Genomic DNA, 21391 nt, shown 5'->3' with positions numbered 1-21391 from the left:
ATCGAAGAAAATTATCCCATCCTCTGAATAATTCAGGACATCAGCAAGCTCACCAATTTATCCACGCTACAATCTCAACGATGGGTCGCTCTCACAGTCTCACTCACCATAATTTCTGCATTTGGTTTCAATTCAAATGCATTTTTTTTGCGAGTCCACCAGCTGAGTTGGTTAGAGTGCTCCAGTAGCACCTCTCAGATCTTGGATTCGACTCTCCGTAGGAGCGAAATTTCATGCTGAGGGTAAAAAAATCCTCTATCTACATGTGGGGTGGGGTAGGGGTTCGGAGATTTTCTCAATTTACGTGAGAAAACCTTCTTCTTAATACAATACTCCGGACGGCTTGCCCTCATTTTCAAGCTGATTGGCACGTGGAACCGCTCGAATGTCCATAGCCCTGCGCTCAACGTGCCTGACAGCACCTCGATCGACACGTCGTGCAGGTGACGGTCGCCGGCTACACGGCGGGACAGCGCGCGAAGCGCGTTCCCCGCAGCAAGTACATCGCCTGGGTGTCCATCCTGGTCGGGACGGCCTTCCCCATGCTCGTACTCTTGGTGCTCAAGGTCTTCCCTTTCACCCCGCGGTACATCATTCCGCTCGCCGGCATGATGATCGGCGACGCCATGACCGTCACTGGGGTCACCATGAAGAAGCTCCGGGAGGACGTTGAGATTCAGAGGAACATGGTCAGTAAGCTCTCCAATCCCACACCCTCCCATTGCTTGTCAGTTCTTATTCCAGTGTTGTGTATCAGAAAGAAAATGTTCAAGAAAATAAAAAGTCAGCTGCAGTTACATCACAATACGAGGACCATCTCCGCTCGGCTCACAAAATATCACAATGCACACGTAGTATAACACAGTCAAGAGACACGTGGTCCTAGAAAAAATGCAGACTCTGAGCAAAATCATCATGGTCATCATCTGCATGGCAGCTAGAGTACTCCAAAGATTCATCATTTAATTAGCTTATTTTTCATTCTGTTGCGTCCGCAGGTGGAGGCTGCGCTTGCTCTGGGCGCGACGCCGCGGCAGGCGACGCTGCAGCAGGTGAGGAGGTCGCTGGGGATCGCTCTGTCCCCCGTCATCGACGCCATCAAGACGGTCGGCCTCATCACTCTCCCTGGCACCATGACGGGGCTCATCTTGGGCGGCGCGTCGCCGCTGGAGGCAATCCAGCTGCAGATCGTTGTGACCAACATGCTCATGGCCGCCAACACCGTCAGCAGCATCGTCTCCTCCTACCTCTGCTGGACCTCCTTCTTCACCAAGGAATTCCAGCTTAAAGACGAGGTCTTTGCTGAAAAGTGACTCGGGAATTGTAGTGACATGAGGTTCATTGCCAATTGACGATGATTCGCTGCGCGCAATTGTAGTGATGTGATGAAGCCTATGTTTGTTCTCTGATGAATTCCCTCCTGTTTGGGTCAAGATCGGCTTTCATGATCACGTCCATTTTTTTATGAAACATGTTCACGTCCATTACGAGATTTTGGAAGCAATAATCTGAAAAGTGCTCCTCGCGGAACCTGTCAGCGTATTACTTTTGCAAGATTGCATCTAATATTTGAAGCAATTTATCAGGAAATAATCTCCAAAAATGTTTAATTGGCGGCAGGAATACGCGGACGCAAACACGCCTCCATCCACTCCCTGAAAATTGAAAAGAATTCGGACGCGCCATACAAAAACATTTCTGCAGCTCCCTGCCTCCCTCGCCTCCTCTGCTGGAATAACGGCATGCGAGCTGCTAACTTCATCGGCGTTGACTAAGGAATTGGCGGCGATCGGCGGCGCATGTCTGATCGGAACCCTCCACGGCGGTAGGCCGGTAGCTGACGACCGAGATGGAGCACGCGTCGGCGTTGCTGGAGCAGGTGCCGCGGCCGGCGGACCTGGGCGCGCCGGGGTTCTGGCGGGACTTCCTCGTGGGCATGCTAAAGCCGGTGGCCGCCACCGCCGTGGTCGGCCGTGGGCCGTGGCGCTCAGCTTCGTGCAGCGCCTGGGCTCGAGCGCGAGATGCTCGTCCCCGTCGCGCGCGGCTTCCTCACCATCGTCGGCATCGTCCTCCACTTCATCTTCACCCAGAAGAACGCGCTCTGGATCCTCCTCCCAACTTTTGCTGCCTAATTATTTTTCCTTGTTTAATTTTTCTTCCAACACTATCAAGAAGAAAATGTTCAAGAAAGATAAAAGTCAGCAGCTGTTACATCATAAACAATTCTGATTAGCTCACAACACACAGTGCACTTAGTATATACAATACAACACAGTCGCATGATACATGCTAGGACTTGTGAGTCTTAGAAAAACATATAGCAGACTGTGTGTAACCGTCCGTCATTGTCTTACACTAGCCATTTGACGTCAGAAACTTTGCAATTTTCTTGGCAACTAGAGTACTCCAAATCAGAGATTCATCACCAGCTTCTGTTCATATTGTTGCTCTGCAGGTGGAGACCGCCCTGGCTCTGGGCGCGACCCCGCGGGAGGCGACGTTGCAGCAGGTGAAGAGGTCGCTGGTGATCGCGTTGTCTCCGGTGATCGACAACGCCAAGACGGTAGGGCTGATCGTGCTGCCGGGAGCCATGACGGGGCTCATCATGGCCGGTGCATCGCCGCTCGAGGCCATCCAGCTGCAGATCGTCGTGAAGAACATGGTCATGGCCGCGAGCACCGTCAGCAGCATCGTCTCCTCCTACCTCTGCTGGACCGCCTTCTTCACCAAGGCGTTCCAGCTTAAAGACGAAGTCTTTGCTGACAAGTGAATGTGAAGCATGGCCTGGTACTAATGGGCGTGCCTACACTTCCGTGTGAGAAGGAAGGAAGGAAAAAAATATTGTAAGAGTGGTTAGTTTCTGACGTGATGCAGCTTAAATTATGATCCTCTGAAACGGGCGTAGCCAGGATCGAGCAGTGGTAAAATTTTCAAAATTTGGTTAAATTAAAAAAAATTCAGTGGAAAAATGCAAGACATAGGGGCCTCGCCCCTGCCCCTCTCCCTCCGCCACTGAAATATGTTCTGTTTAGTAATGGCAGTCGGACATATTTGGATCCAAAATCTATGGGTTTTAGACCCGATGGGGGCGAGGGTGGGTCTATTTTCCTTCTGCGGATTTGTGAGTTCGGGGATCCGAAACTGGCCGGGGCGGGGGTGGGTTTCTAATCCCCCCGCACGGGTGACTCACGGGGCCCCGAATTACATTCTAGCCCAAAAATTAGACGTAGCCCAGCCCAACAAGCAATTGGAAACCCTAGATATATAACTCTCCCAACCCTATCCTCTTCCACACACTCCACCGTCTGGCCCTCGCCCGCGACTCCGCAAGCGACACGCGAGTTTCGGGGGCGGGTGCACATTGTCACCCAAAACGAGGTTCGGGTTCGGGGTGGGTTTTATTCTCGGGTTTCGGGAGCGGGTTCGCAGAAGCTCCACCCGACCCAACCCGCTTCGTTGCCATCCCTAGTTCTGTTCTACTTTTTTTAAGACTAGTTTACATGTTCATATCCGTTACCAACTTTTTCATCATAAAAAAATTGTTCCCTAAATTCTAAATTGTGTCCATAGGTATAATATTGCTAATATGCAAATTTATTAAGTTATACTCGTTCATTTTAGTTTTATCATATGTCAAACTTATCTAACTTAGACTAAGCATATACAAATATATTAACATTTAAAATACGTCGATACCAAATAAATGTAACGAAGAGTATCTTGGCCCCTTTAGTGGATTTTTGATGAATTAATGATGCAAGTTTAAGTGTCTAATGAAGTTTCAAGTGCATAAGCAGGTTTCAAAGGAGCGTTGGACATGGAGCACTTATGATTGACCCCTCAAAAAGAAATGAATAGATAAACGGCATACTTTGAAGGCTAAATTTATTTTTAGTTTCAATTTAAGTATAGAAATGCTGCACTATTAAGAGGGATGTGTAATCTCTGGTCTTTACGTTGAAAAAGGTGCTCAAGATGACCTAACAAACCTATGAGAGACACCTTTGCACCTACACATCACATGGGGATACTTAGATTGGTACTAACTTGAGAGCTCCGGACTTTTCCGGAGAACCTTCCGGAATATTTCGGAGTTTTTAGAGTTTTCGGAGGAATTTCGGATGTCAAGAGTTTTCCGTAAAGTGTTCCGGAAGAATCCAGATTCTGGAACTTAACTCCCAACGGCTAGTTTCGGGGTGGAAGGGTATAAATAACCCCTCACCCCTTCCCACAGTTACTCTCTTGACCTAACTTCGTGTTGAGCTTCTGAATAGCATTCAAGTCCTCCTCTTTACTCCTCTTTGACATTCTTAGTGAGATTTGGTGAAAATTTAAGGATGGATTCAAGGGAAGTGCAAGAGAGAGTGCTAGTGAGCTGATTTCCCATCTCTGGAGCACCTTGTTCTTCGCCAAGCCGGTGGTTTCGCGTTTGTTACTCTTGAAGCTTCAAGCTCCTAGCTGGCTAGGCGTTGCCCGTGGAGTATCCAAGGATTGTGGCTGCCCACGAGGAGTTTGTATTACCCCGACGATTGAGTAAGTGACTCTAACTTAATCTTTGTGGTCGCTAGAGGGAGGAAAGTGGCTTAGGAGTGAAAAGCCCACCTTCGTGAGTCCTCAACGGAGACACAGGCTTCAAGGTGTGAAGCTGGACTCCATTAAACAAATCCTTGTGGCTCTTGTACTTGTTGTTTTTAAATTTGTTCATATTCAAGCATACAACATATTTCTAGAGTTTGTGCTCGATCTACATTTCTAGCAAGTTTCCAGCTATTCTATCTTGTGCCAAAGGTCTAGAATATCCTGTTGCTTAACCTATATTCAGCGATTTACATTTGAGCAAGCATTTCATAAGGTTGTAGTTGAAATCCTTGTTTCTCTAGAGAATCCGTAGATTTCTCCGGAAATTCCGTAAGTTGTGAAATTTTCGAAACAATTTCCAAAAACTCCAAAAGTCGCTGGTAAAATTGTTCGAAGTTACAAAAATTTTCAGGTTCAACTATTCACCCCCTCTAGTTGACATCCTAGATCCTTTCATGTAATATGATACTTTTTTATAAATTAAATTTAGTTAGAGTTTGACTTAGCACATAACTAAAATGATCTATAAATTTGAACAAAGAGAGTAAACATCAATTTTAAAAACATGATGAAGGAATTTAATTTTGGGGGGAGGGGTGAGGGATGGGGCACATGACCTCTTTGATCTATACTAGCAGAAATGCCCGTGCGTTGCTACGGGTCATTACTTACTCTCATATTATTATACATGTTCATAATATGTTACCTTCGCTTCACAATATGGTATTGCCGTATTAGTTTTTAATTTAGAATATCGTAATTTGAGAATAATTATTAATTGTTTCATTCGATTCTTTATGGTTTCGGCCCCATGCATACCATTATAACTTAATAAAAGAAGTGTTCTTCAAATTATCAGCAGATCATTAATTGTTTCAAGTTATGCAGACCACTTGCTAAATGTTTTATTAGATATGGACGATATATATAGATAAAGATAAAAAAATAAAGATATATAGGTAGGTATATGTATGTATGTATAGATTAGGGTGCCAAGTAAGCAGGAATCCAACATGGCATAGCAATTAAGGAGGCCAGAGAAGTAAAAACGACGACACCAGGTCACATGCATCTAGGCGACCCGTTGAAACCTAAGCCATTGAATCTTGGCGATCGCATTAAATCATTGTATTCTCCTAACATATCCATCGAGAACTGGAAATCAATGTCACCCTCTTGCTCAGCTGTAGCAGAGAATGGCTCCCATTCTGCTACTCTCTTCCTGACCTCCACACACACAACCTCCAGCTGGCTTGGTTCCTCCTCCATCCCTCTGAACTCCCTTGTCAGCATCTCACCTATCTATGCCAAGCAAGTCCGAAAGCTGCAGCTTTCTTGAGAAAGATTGTGCACAGGACCAGGACACGCAAGCAGGCCTCACGTATCATTGGAAGTTCTCTGCGCAGCATCATCACATCCTTTCCTGGATCAAGATTTCTGATATACTCGAGTTCTTCCTCAGAAAACGGAATCGATGCCTGTGCCCAATGTATCCACTCGAAGTAAGGGTCCTCCAAGTTCTCTGGCAAGCACATGCCGTGATCAATTGGGAACAGCTCTGTTTGGCAACCAAAGCGACCTGTGCCACCATTAAGCTTCCTCACCAGCACATTACCAGCATGCCTGTCAGTGTTGAAAATTCAGATATCTAGTATGCCGATCCTATGAACAGCAGCAACAGGGAAGCTTGATGTGCCGTGGTCACTGGCATCGAAGTCATGGGCAATGAACTGCTGGAATGAAGCAATCTTGCTGTTAACTCTTCTGGTCATTAGTTGGAGACGGATTCCCCCCCATTTACCGGACAATTTATGTTGAAAATGGAGTGTGTTATCTTCACCAGAGCAGTGGCTGGAACATTGGCAAAGTTGTCATGGTCCAACAGGTATGCTGCAACCTCCCTGAATCCCGTCTCTCCTACTCGCACAGATTTCTTCAGTCCTAGTTGACCAAGCGCCCTCCCGACAAACCCCTTGGGGTTGTTTGGTGCAAAAGGCTCCTCGTCCGTCGGTTTCACAATGGCAACCCTGTCACCGATGACATTCCTGAAGTAGTATGAGCCACCAAGGCCACTGCTGATGGGGACTGGATCCACCCTGCTCCTGATAGCGGTCACCACGTCCTCGACAAGGCGCTTCACCCGATCACAGCTGCTGGAACACCCGAGCATCTCAACCAGGCCACTGCAATCCTTTTGCTCGAAGTCCTTGGAGATGGGGCAGAGACATAGGGTGGAACAGCTCCGGTTGATGCTGTTCCTAGTGAGCAGCACCGGCGAGTCCGACCGTATGGAGGAGAGGTCATTCTCCAGGACGCGGTGACCGAACATGAGCGAGGTCTCGCCGGTGGGCACGTTGAGCTCGAGCTGTAGCCAGCGCTTGACGGTGTGCGCGTTGTCCCCGCGGTCCAAGTCCATGCCGAGCACCTGCCGCTTGTGCCGCGCCCTGATGGCCGCCCTTGAGGTCGGTGACCGATGGAAAATCAAAAGTGCTGGCTATAAATCAGATGCCTAAACAATGAATTGACTCACGAATGGTTGAAATCGAAGCTCAATTGAAAGAATCCATGGCTGGTCGAGCTGGATTTGTTGTTGGCTGTGCTACTCGCCGCCAACCATGTGTGCTCTCCCAGCCGCCGGATCTAGCGTAGGAAGGCAGGAAGAGGAGGGGCCGCCGGCTGTCCACGCACCCCGCCGTTGCCGCCGTCGTTGGCGCGTGCGCTCGCACGCGGTCTCCCACCCTCGGGCATGCCGCTCACCGCCGTCGGCGCTGCATCCGACCCACCGCCGACGGCTCCCGCGGACACGGTAAAACCTTCTCCCTACTCCCCATCCATGGCACCGCGGTCGAAGCGGAGGCGACGTCTCGCCGCCAATCTAGGCGTCGCCGGCGTTGACCCTACCCGATTCGGCCCGGGCCGTAGTTCGGCGGGGGCGCGGGGTGCGGGGAGGACCGGGGCGCGCAGGGAGGCGTGCGACGGCGCGCGGCCAGGAGGAGCGGCGGCCTGCGCCTAATCCCCCTCCCCTCTCGGTTTAATAAGCTTTTTTCCGTTTAACCCCCTCCCTTCCCTTCTTTTTCCACCCGAGCCATTCCTCTCTTTAGAATATGGACTGCGGGTTGATTCCTTGAAAGTTGAGGGACTTTTTTGCAAAATAGCCCGACGGACAAAAACCCAGGCAGAGAAGATGTAGTTTCTCTAGAGTGTGTTAGGGTGGGAGATTTTGGATTCATCGTCCTTCGCTGCAGGCAAGGAAGGTCCCAACCAAATGTTCATGTCAAATCCGACGTAAGTATAGATAGTGGACCGACGTTTGTTAGTTATCACGAGGCAACTAGCAATTAGCTGATTTTTTATCCTTAGTTAAATTTTGCATCCAATGAAGATATATCATGCACCTTTTTCTTTTTAGTGTCACTAGAAAAATAACTTTTTTCTCTTAATTCAACATAATTTTTGTACAGTAAAATAAAAAACGTACTAAGAAATCATGCTCCCAAATGGTTTTTCTCACCTAGGTACCATAACAATGCAAGAAGGTACCTCACTATTACTATAACAGGTTCTATTGAAAATTCGGTATCTATTACACCCTATCTAGTGCCACGAGAGTGGTCAGCAAAAGGACAAGAGCGGGCCTTCTCCAGCAATCCAGTTTGTTAGTGGTCATGCTTATGTTAGTCACCATGGAAAAATATTATGGATAAAAGGTAATTAAATTTCTTTCCTAACCTTCAAAATAGAATTGAATTACATGCTGTAATGCCAACAGTTTGCAGAGAAAGGCGAAGCAGGATTCATTCACACGCAAGACTTGTCCAGACTGATCGTGGATACCTTCTAAATTTCTCCACAAGCAGCTTTCCTTTATTGCATCTTTGAAATATCTGAAATAAAAATTCACATAGTAACGGGACCTAACCAGAGTTCACGCAGTGGATTCAAAGGCTGAAAATTTATTTGTTGGTCGGAACCTAATCTGACGAACAAAAAGTTACTCGGTTGTTGTTCAGAAAATCCGAAAAAAAAAAGGTTTGTGCTATGCTATCAGGCCTACAAGGTTCTCTTCACATTCGGGCCCAATCTACTTTCAACCTGGGCCTGCTGAGAGGCTGTGAGCCCGAAACATTGTTGAAAAGTCCACCTGTCCACGGTAAGTCGCCATGAAGAAGCTCCGGGTGGACGTCAAGATGCAGAGGAACATGGTTAGCTCCGAAGCTTAACGCTCTCCAACCATTTCCTCGATCCCCGCTTGATTCTTCCTCTTCTTCCAACGTGATCAGAAGTAAAATGTTAAACGTGATCAGAGTAGCTGTTAGCCTGTTACTGCAGATTTATCATATCATGTTGCACGTACTACAGCATATAGTCGCACGCACGTTACAGATTCGCGATTCGGAACCACTGCAATTGTCAAATGATTCTTCCTCTTCTTCTTCCAAAATAATCAGAGTAGCTGTTATTAAAGATTTATCACACGCATGTTATAGATTCGAGATTTGGAACCACTGCAATTGTCGAATATATTGTACTACTATATGTGGCAATGTGATGATGAACCACTCCAACTGTAGTCAGTGCTCCTCACATAATCTGTCTGCGTATTGCTTTTCAAGATCCCATAATATTTGAAGCAATCGATCAGAGAACAACCTTCAGGATTCTTACTGGACATCATCAACACACCGCACCAGCACCAATCAACCAGATAATAATCTTCAGCAATGTTAAATTGGCGGCAGGAATACGCAATGTCATCATCAATTCACATCAGAAGAATTTCAGTGGACCCGACAAACGCAGGGTATCAGCATCACCCTACTTGAGAAATGAAATAATCTTCACAGAACAACAGCTATGCACAACAACACAGCATCAACGCAGGGAATCGACAAGGTTATTCAGTCACTTATTAGCAAACCATCTTGTCACTCGCGCACAGGCTATAGTACCCCACCAAACATATAGATGAAGGATGAACAATCACCCTGCTAAATACATCGCAGAGGCATTCCGGACAACAGAAGTTCTGGAAGCCTGCATAGGAGTTTAGTATGATCAACCACTGGGAGCACATCACTTCCACTTCTTGAACTTGCCACCGAACATGCCGTGCCCATGCTTGCCATGCTTGAATTTGCCGTGCCCATGCTTGAACTTGCCGTGGTGGCCGTGGCCGTGCTTGAACTTGCCGTGGCCGCCAAAGCCGTGACCTCCATGGCCATAGCCTCCAAAGACCCCATGCCCACCGTGTCCGCTATGCCCATGAGAAAGCTTGTGTGCTCCATATGCAGCTGCAGCTGCGGCGGCGCCCCCAGCTAGAACCGTACCCATCCCTAAGCCACCATGGCTGCCCCCATGGCTGCCTCCATGACCTGCAACCACAATATCCCATTAGCATGAAATGAGCTTCACCATTTGGCTGATTTGACGCAATAGGACTACAGATTTCTGAAATCACAATGGTAGCTGCTTGTCAGATAATGAAATCAAAGTTGGTGCACCTTTTGGAGACAAGTACAGAACAATTATGTAATTAGGAATAAAGCGCAATCCAACACAACAGAGCTAGAACTATTTCATCATACCAAAGTCGATGCGTTACTGATCAGCTTAATTGTTTCTTGCAGCATAGCATGATTAGGAACAAGAAGCAATCCACAAGATCCAAAACTCAATGTAATGAGCCAATACCATTTTTTATTTGGAAACAAAAAAAGCACAAGTACTTGATGGAGTTCAGTAGGAATGCTATTGCTATCCATTCTGATGACTCTGTACTTTTAAAAGCTAAGCATAGAATGGAAGAGCAATTCATACCCTGGTGAGACGAGCCCGGATAACCAGCAGGGGGATAGCCACCGTGTGGCGGGTAACCACCTGGTTGAGGGTACCCATGCTGTGGTGGGTATGCCCCGGGTGGAGGGGGGTAAGCCCCGGGTGGAGGAGGATACGCTCCAGGGGGAGGCGGGTACGCCCCTGGTGGTGGTGGGTAGCCTTGAGGAGGGTATCCCTGATGCGGGTACCCATGGCCACCGCCAACACCATGCATTATGTTTGAGAAGAGCCCCTTGTCACTCTCGCCATGCTTGTCCTTGCCTCCTCCCATTGTCTCCCAAGCTACCTGGAGGAAGAACATGCAGAGGCAAATTGTCAGTCCACTGAATGTTGCAGATTGTAACAAGATGCACTGAGCAGGTCTTCAACATATTCACAAAAAATGCACTGCGATGAACTAGTGTGAATATGTTGTAGCTTCACTTTGGATGTGGTATCAGACGCTGAACTAGTGTGGTCTAGTAAGTAAATTGAACAGTACAATTTTGAACAAGATGAAAGGCATACTAGTAGGAATATTTGATATCCACAAACTACGTTCAACGAACAGGCAACACAGGGATAAATTTGAACAAGATAGAAGGTATACTAGTAGCTTCATTTTGGACGCGTCATCATCTAAAGTGGAACTAGTGGTCTGTTCCCCACTCATGACACAACTTCTGACCCAACTTTACATGTTCAACGGGAAATAATGATACTTCATTAGTAAAGGAAAAATATGATGCACTTAATATATGATAGTTAACCGTGCCTTGCAGCATGCACCTAAACGTTCACACGATCAATTGTTTAAAAAAAGTTGAGCAGATATGGATCCTCCATATAAAAACAAACAAAAGTAATCTGTGGTCTCCAATTTCGTAGCGCGCTTTACTTCAGCATGCTACTGTATCAGGAGTGGCCGACTACGAAACCGAATAGATCTTATTTGCTCTACGATGAACTATGATCAAGCAGGAAATTTAATCCCATGCGTTATATTCATACAAGTAGCAGGATCTACTGGATACTCAAATTGAACTCCTAAAAAACATAAACAAAACATTTCGAAGTTCCCGTCCTGATCATCGCTCCCCACAACCCACAAAATCCCCACCTAGAACTTGACCAAACAGAGGAGTAACTTCCAGGATCATCAACCCCGCTCCACGGATCGACAGATCTGGCCGTCCGCACCCTAGTTCACCGAAACCGCCATCCTTGATAAGCAGAAGCGAGGACATGATAAAGCAGAGCATCGATCGCACGCAGCACCACCACATGCGCCCCCAGAAATCGTGGAGCCAAAAAAAAAAATCTACGGAATCGCGCACAGGTAGAGAGAGAAGACAAATTCAAGGCTGAGACTCGGCATACCAGACGGCGACGAGAACTCCGGCGATCAGCAGCAGACCAAGCAGCCGATCTCAGGCGATGTCCCTGTGGGCGACGGGTGATGGTTTTGGCCGCCCCCCTTCCCCGGCTATATACCCGAGGAGGCAACGCGGCGCAAGGCAAGTTTTGAAGGCTTGCAGCAGGATTCTGGTTCGGGAAGGGAAAACGCGTGCCGCCAGCGCGCGGTGTGGCTCGCTGACGCGCGGGCCCGGGGCGCAGTTATTCGCGGGGCCGGGGCGCAGTTATTCGCGGGGCCGGTGCGCCCGCCGTGGGTGGAGTGGATGGATAGGCTTTGACCCCGGGCGCCGCGTCGCTGCCATGCGGGCCCCGGAGCACACGTCTTCGGTTGCGAGTTGCGACCTGCGCGTCGCAAGCGCGTCGTGGTGCGGTCACGAGAGCGGGGAGGGAGGAAGAAAGCAACGCGACGAAGGAACCGTATCTACCGCAGCCGATAGGTCCCACCGCGCAGTGACTCGGAGCAACGAGCGGACGCAGATATTTGCGTACGATCCACGGCGCGCCGACGCGTGGAAAGAGGTCCATGCGCGGCCCAGCTGGCCTGTTCGGCCGTTTGGTTTGTTGCGCCAGATGAGACGAGTTGGGCCTCATGTGTTGCTTGCTCTGCTTTGCCAGTGAGTGAGAGCCTGCTGACTGCTGCCCTCTGTTTTCTTGCGCTGACTTATCACGGAACACTGATGACAAGCGAGGACTAGTAAACACAGTAGTAAACCAGAGGATTAGGGGCATTAAATTACTCCGAATCACATTCAGCGCCCCCATTTCAGGGTGCAGACATTTTGATTCTCATTGGACAACGAAATCTGTTTTTTCTCTCTCAGGTAATACTGGCAGATAATCAAAACAATCACAAGTAGTTAGCAGTTAGAGATGTTAAAAGCACGAAGTGTATGGTATATCTATCGCCCTTGGATAGAATTAGCTGGTTAACAAAGCTAAACACTTCATGTCCCACAAGCGAACAGTCTTCAAGGCGCGCGCATAAACTTAGTTCATGACGCTACTGACAGCCTGCGGGTCCCATCTTCAGTCGCAGTAGCTAGAACAAGAAGCTTCATACTAGTTCCCTTGTGTATGTTTGCTTCTTCTCTCTGTTGCTCTGACCCAAATCGAAGTAGCTGGCCATGACTAGCAGCAAGCGGATTAGGACGACGAGACGCAGGCAGGATGGGTGCGGAGACGCGCAGGGAGCGCGGCCAGCGGGGGATTGCGACGACAGGGCGTAGGGAGGGCGGCGCAGCGGGAAGAATGCGACGGCGGGGCGTAGGAAGAGCAGCGCAGCGAGGGGACTACGACGGCGGCGCCACGGTGGTCAGTTCATCTTCGGCTTGCTGTCCAGTTTCTCTCCTTTCTTCACGTTCGCCGCCTCGGCTTCCGCATTCTATGCACACTGTTCACTCCATGAATCTCCAGTTTCGTGTATGAAGGAGGTCCCCCGTGTCGCTCCCCTGCTTCTGAATATGCATGATTTGGACATGCGAACAGCGAAGGTTTAGCCCTTGGTTCCTTCAGTCCATCCATACCTCTGCATTGATGCTGATAAATAAAAACGATATTGCTTCTGTTTTGAAGATGGAAACTCCTGCTCACCATCTTCTCACAGTGACCACCGAACCGCCTCCTTCCCACGCAGCAAACGGCGCCCAACCACCAGCACATGCGTTTCCCGATTCCCACCAAAAGCACCCCTCTGCTTCGTTGATTACCTGCGCCGCGATCCCGCCGCTTCGACCGTCTCCATGGCCGCCTCGCTTCCTCCACCGCCGCCGCCGCCACCACCATTTCTAGGACCACCGCCGGAGGGAGCGTGCTTCTAGGCCCTCCGCCGCCAACGCCGTCGAACCACCACGTGGGCCCGTCATCCTCCGCTACCGCTGGGGGCACAGACGCCGCGCTCTCGGCTTTCCTGCACCGTCTGTTCCTCTCCTCCCCAGCACCGCAACTCCGATCGCCTCTCGCCGCTCGGTCGCAGGCGTCACCCTCGCTTCCGCCTCTCGTCCCGCTCGAGGACCCCGACCAGCACGCCCTCCGCGACGCCGCCGACGCAGGCTACTTCGCCGGCGGCACCTCCTCCGCCGCGGCAGGCGGGAGGGCGGCGGGGGCCGGGCGGGAGGGAGGCCGGCGGAGGGGGCCGGGCTGGAGGGAGCAATAAACGAGGACAGAGTGTCCTCCGACGTTTTAGTCCACTTCAGTCTACCCGTCTTACACTGGAGGAGTAAAGATTTAGAGGGTGTTTGATACCCCGTGCTAAACTTTAACATATGTCACATGGGATGTTTGATACTAATTAGGAGCATTAAACATAGTTTAATTACAAAACTAATTGTACAGATAGAGTCTAATTCGCGAGACGAATCTATTAAGCCTAATGAGTCCACGATTTAACAATGTGGTGCTACAATAACCATTTGCTAATGATGGATTAATTAGCCTTAATAGATTCGTCTCATGAATTAGACTCCATCTGTGCAATTAGTTTTGTAATTAAACTATATTTAGTCCTCCTAATTAGCATCCGAACATCCGATGTGACAGGTGCTAAAGTTTAGCACGGGGTATCCAAACACCCCCTTAGTTGACATTCTAGTCCACCTATTTAGCATCATAGGGATTAAAATAAGCTAAAATAGGTGTACGACTAAACTTTCATAAATTTTAGTCCATATAACCAAACGTACCTTTATTCCCTGGTTACAGCCAAAGAGGAGCATCCGGAGCTGCAATCAATCAGGAGGGTGAATTCCTCCGAATTGCTTTCTTAATAACCTTCTTCTTCATGTACCTCCTTTTCATGTGATCCAAATCTGCCTGCATCCGTCTCTCCATAGCTCTTTCAGTTCCCGCTCCAAGCCTCGATCGAATCTTACACTCTTGGGCGACCAAGCCCTCACGGAACTCCTCCCGCGGAAACACTAGCGGTCTTTTTGCGGAAGATCATACATGATTTTCTCCGATCCCGTATCTGTCGTGAGGCCTCACAGGAATGCCAGCGACGTCGCTGTCGAGAGAGCCCAACCCAGAACTCTTTTAAAAAAATCCTTGGTTCTCTGTTTTGGATTGCGATTAATAGTCGCGATACGTAAAAATAACCGCATATTATTTTTTTCAGATAGACCCTGTATTGGATAATCGCGATCCGATAGTTTTCACATTACCCCCTGGTTGGGTCCGGTTTTTTACATATTAGTCCTCATGTATCCGGGCAGATGGCTGGCCTCTCTCGCTCCTCCGTTCGCCGCCGCCCGTCCTCCGCCTCCCGGCGGCCGGCGCGCTCGTCGATCAGCCGTTCATACCTGGCCTCGCGCGGTGAAGGATGATCTGGCATGTTAGCCCGCCTGTATGTGCTGATGGCCTGGCTTTTCTGTCTCCCCCACCGCCGTCCGCCGTTAGCCATCCCGCCACGTCAACCACACTAGCGGTTCCAACTGAGCGAGAAGACGGCGAGCACTCAAATTGGGAATGTTGCAGGGGCTGCCTCTGGCCTGGGCAGGCGATCCACTATTCCCCTGGATCTCGCTTAGCCACGGCGCGCTTGAGGCCGAGGTGCCAGGGACCTGTTCGATGGAATGCGGCGCCAATTTGACACAGCCTTCAGGGTCTTTCGCTCTGGTGCGTGCTTTCCTACCAGCTTCAAAACCTCCGTGTTGCTTGCACCATTTTGTATGACTGAGCTTGTTGTCTTCTCTTCTGTCTTCTTGTACTTTGCTGAGTCTGCTTGTGCCATGCAATAAGCCTGAATTCGGCTGTGTTGTTCAGTGTGAAGTACTTCCATTCGCCCCTCACCCAATTCTGTGATCAACCGTTCGCGGCCTCAAATTACAAGGTACTTACCATTTACCACCTGCTGCCACAGTGCACGTATTTTGACCCTTAATGAATGACACAAGTGAAATTTGTCATGCGATACACTGCCAATTAAATTTAGTTCAGCGCACATTACTGCTATGGAAATTAAATTTTTCTATTTTCTAAATTATTTCACAAGCTATAGATGTCAAAAGGTACAGAGTATTCATATCCCCCTTGAATAGACTCAACTGGTTAGCAAACGCTAATTGATCCCAGTGAGTGCATTGCAAGAACCTTAACATAAGCCGAACATAGCATTCTGGCATCAGGACAAAACCTAATATTACTAATTTAAAGTTCTGCTTGCTACTTTGCTGGCTTGATGATGACTTTCGTTCCATCTGGAAGACCTGATCATAACAATAATATGTTAAGCCAAATCACATACTAATATAGGTGAAATTTGAGGCATTTGGACAAATTGGCATACATACCTAGCTCATTTTAGTGAAGAATGCCATGTCGCTATTCTGCTTTGAAAGAAGCGTTGGATTTACACATGCAAACAGCGATGGTTTCTTTTTCTTGGCTGGAAAGAGGAACATCCGGAGCGGTACTCTTGATTTAGAGGGTGCATTCCTCCAGGTGGTGCTAGATTTGGGCCCAGATAAGCTGGTGCTCAGTATCTTTGCCAAATCCTTTTCAATTTCTTTTTGTAGCCCTTTCACATGATCCAAACCAGCCTGCAGTTCATCAGCAACTTTGTTGTTCTCCTGCTTCATGTTCAAAATCTCCCCCTGAAATTTTGCAACATGATATGAAGTGAATCTAGCTCTGTCCACGGTGTCTGCATCCATCTCCATGGTTCCTTCAATCTCCGCTTGTATGCTGCATAGGGAATCAAACTTACACTGGAGTTCCCCTTTGAACATTGCATTCTGTTCCAACCATACTTGCAGTTCAATCTTGAGTTCTCTTAGCCTCTTTTCTGTTGCTTCCATTTCCAATTTTGCAGGTTGATCATTGGTATGATCCTTGTTTGGCTTTAGCTTACTAATCTCAGCTTGTAGTTGATCATACTTGGTCTGAAATCCTTGTATCTGTTGGAATAACATGCTGAACTTCATCAAGAATGCTAGGTTCTCCTCCAGAAGCGTATCAATGTCTCTTCTGAACTTTTTTTCAAGAGGTGATGCTTTATCCATCTCAACTACATTTGTTGATGTGGGCTCCTCCTGAATAATGCTTTTCTGATTTGTAACAGCATCATGTGATGCATCAATACTTGGTTTATTTTTCAGGCTAGAACTATTTATTATTCTACTGGGAATAGAGGAAACACTTTGTGCCCTCTGATGAACTGACAAAAAACTTGGAGTCCTTCGGTGACCCCTAATCATTCCATTCTTCTCACTTAGGGACATGGTTGAATTCAATTGATGACCACTTTGCAATGCATCTTTGTAAGTTAAAGATTTCAAGAGCTCATGGAGTGACCGAATCTCTGCATCCTTCATTCCATTGGCACACTCTAGTTCACTTATCGTGGCTCTCATCTCATTCAAGCATTCCTGGTTCATTGTCTCTGCTTCTGTAAGCTTTCGCTTTGCATTCTTATAGTTTCGGAGGATGGAAGTGTATTCGGCCAATAGTACCTTTTCCTTATCTTGGAGTCCATTCATAAGCAACTGCTGTAGATTAATCATGCTATCCTCTTGATCTCCAACACCAGCAACTTTCCCATTTGTAGGAATTGGATTTTTGATGATATATGAAGCTTCTTCTTTGTTCATCTCTATCTTCTGTTCTGAGCTGCCTTCAAAGATGCTGTTACATGGTGTTGAGTTATATATCATATTGTCCTCTTGTTTCAAATTTTCTCCTTGACTATTGGAGGAAATCTGATGCACGTCTTCTAATGAATCGCTCTCATGGCAGTGCACAATATCTTGTTGCACACTGCTTCCAGTGTTACTAGTGATTTCGAGAACATGATCTGATTCTCCATTGTTATTATCATCAGATGAAGTCTGATCTGCAGTTTCTGTTGTTCCCACATCCACTGGTACTGATGCGGCTTCAATTAACTTATCTTCAAACTCACAACAGCTTAAGTCCTGTATTTTATCTACGTGACAATGCTTTTCTGCTTTACTCTCATGGTAGCCACTAGATGACTTACTGTCATCGCTGAAGATAGCTGGCTCTGGTGTATCTGGATGATCAAGAAATCCATCTACTTGTGGCTTCCTTGCAGCTTCATCCATCTCAGGATCTTCTAATGGGCTTGTTTTGCTATGCTCACCTGATTGTTCAGTGTCAGTGGATGGTGTTGCTTCATCAGTCAGCATGCATCTTGAAACAACTGGGTGCTCAATGAGAGGTGATTGCAGCATATGTGAAATGTCACAGAAACTATTTATTGTTTCGGTGAAATTTGCACAGACTATTCTTTCTTCTGCATGGTAGGATCTCTCAAGGTTATGCACTCTAATAAGCTCCTTTTCTGCCTCCTTGAGCCTCTCATTTAATTCACTGAGTCATTTTGTTCTGTCTCCTCTTCCTCCAATTTCTGCAATGACTTCTCCAGCTCATTGTTTTCTAGACACAGCCTATTTATCTGTGCAGTCTGTGTTGAAATCATGAGCTCCAAATCAACAACTTTGTTAACTAGTTCATCAATTTTCTCTGCAATCTCTACCACAGAAAGATCAGAGTCCATCTCAAAGTATCCCTTGATCTTTTCTACTAGTTCTTGCAGTTCAAATTTCTCCTGCTTCATGGAGAACAATTCATCTCTCCTAGCACCGGCATCGGTTTTAACATTCTCATCTGCAGAATTTCCTGAATATGATAGAGATTTACCATGTACTCTCATGATACCCTTCAGCTTCTCCCTAGAAACCTTAACTCTTGCGGACTCAATCATTGCTTGGCTGAAAAATGACTTCTGTTGCTCCTGCATTTTGATAATGGCGTCTTCACAAGATTTAAGAGCAGTTGCTGTCATCAAAGCCCTGGCCTCATCATCCTCTATCACTGCACTTTCATTGAACTCGTCTTGGAAGTAGCAAACTTCTTCCTGCATTTCGTTAATTTGTTTCTCAAGATCCCAGTATTTTGCAATTCCACTCTCGTAAGAGCTTTTGATGAACTCTTTCTCCGTCTGCAGGACTAATATCTCTTTCTGTAGCCTGCTGATCTCAGCTTGTGCATTATCCTTGTTCATTGGAACTGCAGACTTCTTTCCTCCATCTTTTGGTCTTGATTTCTCTCTATGCTTCTTCTTCATTAGTCCCTCCACTGTTGACTTGTGAATTTTGCGAGGATCGACCTTGGTATAAGCTTTTGGGAGATTGTCATCATCCTCTTCTAGCAATGAATACTGAATCTGATCAGGGAAGGTAGATGCAATTGTATGGTTTGCTTTGTGTAACTCCCCTGACATATGGTCATAGCGTTCAGCAAGGGCCCTGTATGCCCGGTATGCTTCTTCCACTGAACTGATCACCTCTGGTCGTCGCTTGTAATACATTTCTGCCCTCTTGGCAAAGGAATCAGCTTCCTCCCCAAGGAGGAAGAGAATACACTTGACCCTATCTTCCATATCTGCACATAGACAAACATAAGGAGATGCTGGCTGTTTGGAAAGAAATGCTAAAAAATCATTTTCCAAATTGTCAGGATTGCACAAATACATCTTGAAGGATGTTTCATTATACTCAATGTAGAAAATAATATGTAGAGTTCAAAGCAATTGTAAATGTTAGGGAGTTGATTTGTAACAGAGGTTTCAGTTCTTTTTATGGACTTAACTGCCTTGAAGTTTGTGACTATCTATTGCACAGAATGATGTACCACGTTCTGACTGTGAAGAACTGTAGCATACATCACTACTAAGATGACACCAACCAAACTAGCATGAAATGCATAGTATTTCTTGCTCTGAGTGCCCAGAGTGCAGACATCGTTATACTTCTTTTTGGCATGCGACTATATACCTATGCTTAGCTGATACATTCATGAATTACATAATCATCTGGAATAGGATATGTGTATTTACTATAGACCAGATGCTCTTTTGCAGGTAACTATGCAAGTTCGGACCAAGAAATGAAACTGTTCAGATAAATCATTTTCTCCTTGGTCACATCGTAACACTACGATGAAGGTAATGTTGCTTATGAATCAGCATGCATTGACTTGCTAAAATGAAAAACAAAGCAATCGGACCCAGGTGTTAATGACTTAATGTGTTAAGCTTGTATGTAAATGGATTGGATGGTGTGTTCAAGAAAGCCAAACCTTTGAGGTTGTTGTCGAGCCATTTGGACTGCTTGGTGCGGACATGGCTCGCCCACCACCATGAGTAGGCATTGCTCGCCGCCCGCTGCAGCATCCTGTTCCTCCCTCCTTCCGCTCAAGAGTTCTTCAGCAGGGTATCTGTCGCTTCTCTTCTGTGTAAGTTCACCTTCTGTGCATGAGCATGTCTCACTAACTACTTGTCTGAAATGCACTCAGGACTAATCAATCTGAATGCCTTTCTGATCTTGGTGGTCCTTGATCGTTACCTTCTTTGCAGGGCAAGAAAGGGACGAGGTTATCAGAATCCGCAAAGAAATTAAAGCAGGGGAAAAAATGTCATTAATGGTCAATGTTTGGTACCTGCATCCTCTTAGTTGGCTGCACAAGAGAGTAATTGGTAGGTGGTAGTGGAGACGAAGTGGCAGGACTCGTAAGAAGTAGTCTCTGGGTCGTGGGCCCCTTGGCTGTGTGAGGTACTGTTCACGGCTGGTGATGCTCGGCACGTCCGCATTGGCTCGAAATTTCTTCTGGGATTTGTTCCTCCCTCTTTCGAGTGAAACTTGTGATTTGGCCATGCGTATATAATCCTGTAAAATTTCTTGGGGCCTGCAGTTATGCGCCTCCATACTGTTGATTCCTGTATGTAAATGGAATATATATATATATATATATATTATATAAAACGTTATTAAATACATACGGGATACAAACTGAGGACATGTTCTTTTAAAATGTTCTTAATATAAATGGGATACCAACTGAGGACATGTTTTAAGCCGTTCGCGTTTGTGAGGCAACAGGAAAAAAAAAAAGGAAAGGTAGATGCTACATGAAACAACAATTCTGAACTGCATAACCATATCAAGCGCTGCCATTCTGTTGAACAAACTAACATGCCTGTTTAATCATCTCCCTTTTGCAGACCTGCGCAATAAGCGATAAAAGAGGAAGCCAAACATTTTTTTTTCTCGGCAGGACTGACAACAAATTCACTTATACTCCAAACATACTTAACCACAGAACAACAAAAAACAGATGATCTATCATCTATGGTTTCATTCTGCAAGCAAAATGCTCATTTTTTTTTGGTGTGTGTGTGTGGGGGGGGGGGGGGTATGCGGTTCTCCCGCATATCATTGCTTAAGATAGAAGGCTAAAATAGCCATACAACACACACTTGCCCCGATGGGGGTTGTTTAAGTCGCGAGGTTGTTAAGGCCAAAATGCACATTTTTCATCACCTTGCCATTTTCTTTTCATGAGATTGTCTTTTGTTAGAATAGCCTTTTGATATGCTAGCCACATGAATAGAGAGGGCATTTTGCCATATAAGCACTATACTCTAGATTCGTCATGTACTTGGAGATGCCACTAGGGCAGCACACGACGCGTTCACCAATTGGGTCAGTGCCAAACTCAGCTGCGCCTTGCCTTGGGTCAGTGTTCCTCGTGTCAAGGCGCGAGAACCCATGCCTTGGGGTGCACGAAT

The 21391-nt window shown here is 46.9% G+C and overlaps 4 protein-coding genes and 1 pseudogene across 5 annotated transcripts in view; 1 reads left to right on the top strand and 4 right to left on the bottom strand.

The window, feature by feature from the left end:
- LOC101761987 (UPF0014 membrane protein STAR2) overlaps positions 1-2859 on the top strand; it is a 3371-nt gene extending 512 nt beyond the window's left edge. The window contains exons 2-3 of one of the 2 annotated variants that reach the window (XM_022825029.1): positions 444-689; positions 2456-2859. In XM_022825029.1, the coding sequence (XP_022680764.1) occupies positions 444-689; positions 2456-2770 (561 nt within the window). In that variant the 3' untranslated portion in view covers positions 2771-2859. Of the gene's footprint in view, positions 1-443; positions 690-998; positions 1543-2455 lie in introns of those variants that run through there. The other variant, XM_004960262.2, reaches the window with a different exon arrangement.
- A 2673-nt stretch (positions 2860-5532) lies between these two features.
- Positions 5533-7326, bottom strand: LOC101767835 (annotated as a pseudogene).
- A 1994-nt stretch (positions 7327-9320) lies between these two features.
- On the bottom strand, positions 9321-11938 carry LOC101761320 (glycine-rich protein A3). The gene is made up of 3 exons (XM_004960261.3): positions 11773-11938; positions 10396-10699; positions 9321-9950 (listed from the first exon to the last, which is right to left on the bottom strand). Exons 2-3 carry the CDS (start codon positions 10682-10684, stop codon positions 9652-9654), a joined length of 588 nt encoding a protein of 195 aa, XP_004960318.1. The 5' UTR covers positions 10685-10699; positions 11773-11938; the 3' UTR covers positions 9321-9651.
- Positions 11939-16091: 4153 nt separating this feature from the next.
- Positions 16092-17948, bottom strand: LOC111256669 (protein NETWORKED 2D-like). Its single transcript, XM_022825014.1, has one exon. The coding sequence runs from the start codon at positions 17946-17948 to the stop codon at positions 16092-16094; it is 1857 nt and encodes a 618-aa protein (XP_022680749.1).
- Positions 17949-18124: 176 nt separating this feature from the next.
- On the bottom strand, positions 18125-19996 carry LOC101767434 (protein NETWORKED 2D-like). Its single transcript, XM_022825012.1, has 2 exons — positions 19903-19996; positions 18125-19206 (listed from the first exon to the last, which is right to left on the bottom strand). Exons 1-2 carry the CDS (start codon positions 19994-19996, stop codon positions 18125-18127), a joined length of 1176 nt encoding a protein of 391 aa, XP_022680747.1.
- Positions 19997-21391: the final 1395 nt, after the last annotated feature.

Source organism: Setaria italica, chromosome III (genome assembly GCF_000263155.2).
Source record: "Setaria italica strain Yugu1 chromosome III, Setaria_italica_v2.0, whole genome shotgun sequence".
NCBI lineage: Eukaryota > Viridiplantae > Streptophyta > Magnoliopsida > Poales > Poaceae > Setaria > Setaria italica.
This window is presented reverse-complemented; position numbering and strand designations above follow the sequence as displayed.